Source organism: Sminthopsis crassicaudata, chromosome 5 (assembly GCF_048593235.1).
Source record: "Sminthopsis crassicaudata isolate SCR6 chromosome 5, ASM4859323v1, whole genome shotgun sequence".
Taxonomy (NCBI): domain Eukaryota; kingdom Metazoa; phylum Chordata; class Mammalia; order Dasyuromorphia; family Dasyuridae; genus Sminthopsis; species Sminthopsis crassicaudata.
Genome location: NC_133621.1, coordinates 8,142,354 through 8,149,017, shown reverse-complemented (window position 1 = coordinate 8,149,017; position 6,664 = coordinate 8,142,354). Strand labels below are relative to the sequence as shown.

Here is a 6,664-nt window from a genome sequence, read left to right as displayed (position 1 = left end):
TCTAGAGTCTGCGCTCCCTGCGTTTTCCGGGCCAGGCCCAGGGCTCTCCCAGGCTCTTTCTGGGCCCCGCCGCCGCTCTCCGGGGCCGAGCGCTGCTGCTTCCCCGGGGCAGCTCCGGGCTGCGGCTCCAGCCTGGGGCGCCAGGCCCCCATTCCCGGCCCGCCTCCGGCCCCTTGTCTTCCCAGGGAAACTGAGGCAAACCGTGCGAGGGGCGAAGACCCGGCGCGTGCTGGAGGTCGCTGGAAGGCGGGTCAGGGCCTGGTCCCGAGCCAGCCCCACGTGATCCACGGACCCTCCCGGCCTGGGCCAGATGGGGGGCGGGCGAGGGGAGCCCGGCTCCCCCCAGCTGAGCGGAGAAGTGACTGCGAAGGTCACAGCGTCATAGTCTTTTCCTTATAAATATCTTATCTTAGGGCCTCCGGGCGTCCGGCAGACAGAGCCTGGGGCAGGGCACTCAGTTTCCCGATCTGTGAAATGGGCATAAAGGCAGCTCCCACCCCTTAGGGTCATTGATTATGATTGTACGCAATGCAAATTTTAGGCGTTTTTATTATTGTGAATATTCAGGGATAAGCAGAGATTTATGCCCAGTTTTGAAACTCAGGGTTTGTTCCAGGGCTGCACTCTCCTCTCCTCCCTCCTCACCCCTCACTTTCCCCTTCCCTTCCTTTTCTCTCCCTCCCTCCGTCCCCGCTCCCGCCCCGCCCCGTCTCTCCTTGTCCCGCCCCGCCCCGCCCCGCCCCTCTCGGGCGCCGGCGCCGGCGCCATGGCGACCCGCCCCACGTGACGGCGTTGGCCCCGGCCGGCCAATGGGCGTGCACGCCGTGCGGGGCCGCGGACGTCGCTCCCCAAGATGGCGGCACAGCCGTGCCGAGGAGCCGGAGCGGGGGCCGCCCGCGGAACCGAGTGAAGCCGCCGCCCGGGCCCGGGGCGCAGCGGGACGAGCGGCGGCGGCCGTGGCCATGCGGCGGGGCTAGGGGCGAGCGCGCTTCCTGGGGTTTAGTAATGTTAACAGAGGTAAGCGGCGGCCCGTCCCTGCCGGCCTCCCCGGCCTCTCCCCCGCCCGGCCGGCCCGGCCCCGCAGCAGCCCCCGCTGCCCCGCGCCCCCGCCCCCGGGCTGTCTCTCCGGCACTCGGCGCGGGCAGCCCCCTGCGGGCGGCGGGGGGAACTCCGGCCCTCCCAGAGCAGCGGGCTCGTCCCCGCGCCTGCCGGGCCGGACAGCACCGTGCGGGGAAGGGGAAACTGAGGCCCTCCCGGCCCAGAGGGGGAGGGGACGCGACCGGCCCGAGGTTCCCATCGCGGCAGGATTGGAACCCAGGTCCCGCGGGTCCCGGCTCAGCGCTCGGGCCCCGGAGTTGGGCAGTGACCGGCCCAAGGTCACCCGGCTGAGGAAGGGCCCTCGGCAGATTCGAACCCGACCCCCGGGCCTCTGCCGGGAGAGGCTGGGCTCCGAGGCTCCGGGTCCGAGGGAGGACCGGAACCCAGGCCCCCGCTTCTTCTGAGCCTTGGAAGCTCCGCCCCTGCCTACAGACCGGCAGACTGAGGCCGGGGTCCCCTCCTCTGAACCCCCCCCCCACGTGACTCTGGTCCTCAGGGTGCTCCGGGGCCTTCCGGGCTCCAGCGGCCGGTCCCGGCGGCCTTTGCCCTTCCAGTTTCGGGGGGGGGGGGGGGCCGGAAGGTCTGACCCTGCAGGCGCCCCCAGGGGCCGGGCATTCAGTCCCTTGGGCAGAGTCCAGCGGTCCCGCCCCACGGCGGGCACCTGGCCCCTGACTTGGCCCTGGCCGGACTTGCGCCAGTGGGGACCCAGGGTTGAGTGGGGCCGGCGGCTCGGGCGGCGGGCAGTGGGGGGGGCGGGGCGGATGCCCACATGTACGTGTTTGTGGGCACTTTGGTGTGGTCACCTGTGACCCCAGGTGTCGTCGTCCCTATTTCGAAAACCCCGGGCCCAGGGCAGTGGGGGCGGGGTGGGCATGGCTCCGTGGGGGAGGGGGGAAGGACCTTGGAGAACTTCTTTGGGGTCTGAGTGTGTATTTAAATCTTGCTGCACAGCCCGCCCCTCCGACTGTCTCCCAGGACTTCCCTTCCTTGACCTCTCCCTGCCTTGGAGGCGGGTGGGGGCAGGTGCTTGTCCCGGAGTCTCGGGAGCCTGAGGGTGAGGATGAGGTTAAAGACCCAGCTCCCCACGGCCTGGCCGGGCTCCCGGCGGAGGAGGCCTGTCAGCCTTGCCAGAGCCAGCGAGCCCTTGTCCCACTTCACCGGCTCGCTCTTCCCAGGGGCCTCTCCAAGCCGGCCGGTTTACCTGGTTCTGTGCGGAAACCGGCCGTTCTGTGGTTACTGTCTAAAAATAGAGGTGCCTCGTAAATCTCTTAATGACGACTCAGCGGGAGGAACATCGCTCCTTGTGTCAGATACAATCTGGCAAAATACCGGCACATTCACGAGCCTCGTTTCTGGCCCAGCTTCTCCAATGGCTCCCGGAGGAAGGAGTTCGGAGGTAAATGTGGCTCTCCTCCGGCCCCCCCTCCCCCGTCAGGCTGCTGCCGGGTTTGGCTGGGCAGGGTTTGACCGGGATCACCGACCTCTGCTCCTCTCTCACCTCGGCCGTTCTGTCCCTCTCCCGCCCTCCGTCATCCCTGGTACAGGATGTTATTTGTGATGGCTTCTGTACCCAGGTGGGGAGGGCTCTCTGTGGGGAGAGGAGCAGATAGAGCGGCCGCGGCCCACACGAGCAAAGCCTGATGGGGACTGGCTGAAGTCAGACTGAAAGGGGAAATTTCTCAGCTGAGGAAGCCGGCGCAGAATTTAGCAACTGTGAAAATAAGATAGTAATGGGAGGCTCCTTCCCACGGCCATTTATAGGAGTCAGAACAAAACTTTGTTGGTGTTTCACTTCTTACAGAAACGACGCGCACAGAGCTGCTTCCTGCTGTAGGTGCTCCGGCTTCAGGTTGTAGAATTATTTTTACTCCAACTAGTTGACATTGAGCTACCTGATAGTCAAGACATGTTTACATGTAGAGAACTTTCCCTTCTGCTTTCACTTCATCCTTGTTCCTTTTCCTTTTTTTCCCAGTTGTAATGTTGGGTAGATGTCACTCTAAAATGTTCTGGTGAAAACGTCGTTGACGGGTTACCTGGAAACACTGTGGAGAATGTTCTCTTTACTAAGCTTTTATTTATTCAGAGTGATTCAGAAACGGGCTGGGCCATTAGAGCTGGAGAACCCTCGACATCAGTCATGTTCTTTTCTAAGTGAAGGAAGCGTCACGGTCCCCGGGCTGACACTCGCTCAGGCCGATGGAGCTGCACTGCGCTGACTAGCGTGCAAAGGACTTGACACATGTCATATGTGGTCCTCACGATAATCCTGACAGGTAGATGGTATTTGTTTAACCTCCATTTACAGAGCAGGAACTTGAGGCGGACAGGGGTGAAGTAACGTGCTCCCGATCAAGTAGCTAGCAACTGTCTGAGGCTGAATTTGAATTCTGATCTCTGTGACTCCAAACCTCTCGTTCTTCTGTGCTGTCACCTAATTGCCATGGGAAGAGAACTATGAATAGAGTCAGAGTTTGCTGGTTTGCAAATCAGCAGGTATTGATTAAGCGCCTACTATGTGTCAGGTACCACACTAGGTCTTAGAGCCATAAAACCAGGAATGAAACCATTCCTACTGCTTTGCAATGTTGCCAGCTAGTTCCCTCTTCAAGATCACTCATGAACCAGGACCTTATTTAGTCCCTTGTTAACAAATGCCTTTTTTTCCCCCTAATATTTCTCTTTTACTTCCTTTTTTTTTTTTTTTTTTAATCCCAGTATTCTTCTCTTCCCACTAGAAGCATTCCTTGTAACAAAATATAGTTAAGCCCAACAGAATGGCCTATTTGCTTGCTTTGTGGGAAGACATAGGCCTCCCTTTGTGCCCTGCCATCATTTAAAAAAGTGGAGTGAGATGTATTTTCCTTTGACCTCAGTGCCGGACATTCCCTTAAGCAGACGGTGTCGTTCAACATTTTCCTGATCATGTGGGGTCCGTCGCTCATGTGGTTCTGCTTACTTTGTCCAGAATCGGTTCAGATAAAATCTTCCCAAGTTTCTTTAAATTTTGAATATTTGTTTTTTCTTATGACCAGCGACTTTGACATGCCATCATTTACCACAGTGTGTGTAGTAGTTCCCTAGTGGAACTGTCCTGTTGTTTGTTCTTCCTTCTCTAAGAGGATCATGGCCATGACAGGCAAATGAATTGGATTTAAATGAGAGAGGGCTGCAAGGTCACTTGCCTCATTTTCCCCTGCAGAGCTCTCTAGGTACCCTAATGGAGAAGCAGTAACTTTGTTACTAATGCAGAAATTCCTTCAAGGAATCATTTCATTTAGCTGGCACTTTCCCTTCTGTATTTGATCTCTTCAGAGGATAGGTATAGGAGTAGTAGTGTAGGAGCTCAAGTCAAACTAACAAGTGTTCTTTGAGCCCCTGCCGTGGGCCTGGCACTGTGCTGAGTACTAAAGGGAGGTACGGTTTTGTGCCTTCTCTGGTCCAATTTTCAATTGCTTCTCAGTTTAGTTGAACCAATTGAGGGATTCTCAGCAGCTCATACATCATCCCGATATTTGTAAGTCACTTATTGGGTGGTCTGTATACAGACTCACAGCTTAATGAGAATGTGTAAGAGATTAATGGTGGAGAACAGGGGAGAGTTGACTTCCAGCCCCAGGCACTACACTCCAGCTTTCACTTCTGTCACCAGTTGCTTTTTGGGCATGGAGATAGCGCAGGCATTTCAGACTCACATCCAAAAGGGAACTCATCATCTCCCTTTTTCATCTCAGGGCTTAAAGTCCTCCACAACATCTCATTGGCCCTGTTCTCTCCACTCACACAGCTCCCACCTCAGTTCAGGGACTGGTGAATACTGACTCTGGAGCTTCTGATTGATTTCCCTGCCTCAGATCTCTCCCCACCTCAGCCATGCTCCATGTAGCTCCATATGGTTGACCCCAACAGTCCTGTGTTTTTATTATGAAGATATTATGAAGGCAAACATGACAGGAGTTGACGTCTAATTGGCTATTGGGGGGATGGGGTGAGAGATTCCTGTACCAGTCATTGGGAAGTTAGGAATTAGGAAGAAAGAAGGTTTGGCTTCTATAAATTTTTAGAAATAGAAAAAGGAGAAAGAATGATTTATATGCAGGTATCCACAGGTGGTTCTGGTCATTTGCAGTAGGCTAATGGCACTTGGCCTAAGTGTCACGTGCTTCATGTATAGAACAGCTCTGTGACTGAGATGGAGAGATTGGGGTTTGTCAAGCTGAGCTTGGCCACCTTTGGAAACTTGGAGATTTTTTGACACTGAAAAAAAAATGTGGGGAGAGATCAGAGACTTCAGAGCTCAGTTCAGATGAGGAAAGAAAGGTTCATTCTTGTCTTTTTAAGGCAGGAGTCAGACTTCTATAACAGGAGGAACAAAGAAGTAGGAAAGTGGCTCCTTTTGGAGAGAAGCCCACTCCTTGACCTCTAGTTTTTGTGCTTTATAGTCACAGGGAAAGCTAGAGAGGAGTATCGATAGTCACCTCCTGTTGGTTTCTCAGACATCATCTAGTGATCCTGAGGCTCCAGAAATGTGTCTTCAGAGGGATGTGGTCTCAGGGTCAGAGATGCTGTCCTTGGGGTCCGGATGGGCTCGGGGGACTTTGGCTCCAATATCTGTAACATGGAAAGAATGGTTCTGAGACAACCTGCCTCAGTGGGCTTTTGGAAGCCTGGAAGCCACATCTGCAAGGGCTGGATGCTAGACACGAAGGGGAAGGCAGGGCAGAGGGGGAAAAACAGCTTTCATTTTGGTCTTTGCTGCCTCTCACAGGGCAGGTACTTATTGTTAGTTATACTGAATTCATTTGAAGGTAGAAGTTACAAGATAACTTGGGAATTGGAGACTGATACCTACATTACACTAAATATACATTCATGATTTGGTTTCTGTGACAGTGAAAGCTGCTTACTGTTCCTATGCAGAATGTCTGTCTACTCATACAGTATATACAGAGATGGAACCAGTGCTCTCTTTATCTCTATCTCTATCTCTCTATCTCTCTCTCTCTCTCTCTCTCTCTTTTTTTTTTTTTTTTTTTTTTTTGAAGCAATTAGGGTTAAGTGACTTGCCCATGGTCACACAGCTAGGATTTGAACTCAGGTCCTACTGACTTCAGGGGTGGTGCTCTCCTCCACTGTGCCACCTAGCTGCCCCATGGAACCAGTTCTCATTTCCTCCAACGCTCAGCTCAGTGAGCCTTTTCCCGATCCCCCCAGGTCCTGGTGTTGTATTAGCTTAGATGTCCATGTTATCTCACCCAGTGAAATAGAAACTCCTTGGGGCAGGGGCTTAGCTTAGTTCCTGGCCCATAGCACTATATGCATAGTAGGTGCACAGTGACTACTTGTGGGCTGGTTGAGCTGATTCCAGCCTTCATTTTTGTTTACTGTCCAAGTTCTAGGGATATCTGTCCGGTGTGAGGGCTCTGGAGCCTAAACCTTGACCTCAGGCGTGTACAAGGGGTTGATGATAAGAGGCCCAATGAGAGCTTAGGCCAAACATTGCAGGTACACCTCCTTTATTAGGTTTCCCAATCTGGCTGTATTTTCTCCTGTAAATATTTACTTT

The 6,664-nt window shown here is 54.5% G+C and overlaps 1 protein-coding gene across 3 annotated transcripts in view; it reads left to right on the top strand.

Annotated features, from left to right (window-relative positions):
• The first annotated feature begins 843 nt into the window (after nt 1–843).
• SNX13 (sorting nexin 13) overlaps nt 844–6,664 on the top strand; it is an 85,829-nt gene continuing 80,008 nt past the window's right edge. The window contains exon 1 of one of the 3 annotated variants that reach the window (XM_074269796.1): nt 844–1,017. In XM_074269796.1, coding sequence (XP_074125897.1) covers nt 1,006–1,017 — 12 coding nt within the window. In that variant the 5' untranslated portion in view covers nt 844–1,005. The remainder of the gene's footprint in view (nt 1,018–6,664) is intronic. The other 2 variants (XM_074269794.1, XM_074269795.1) reach the window with 2 other exon arrangements.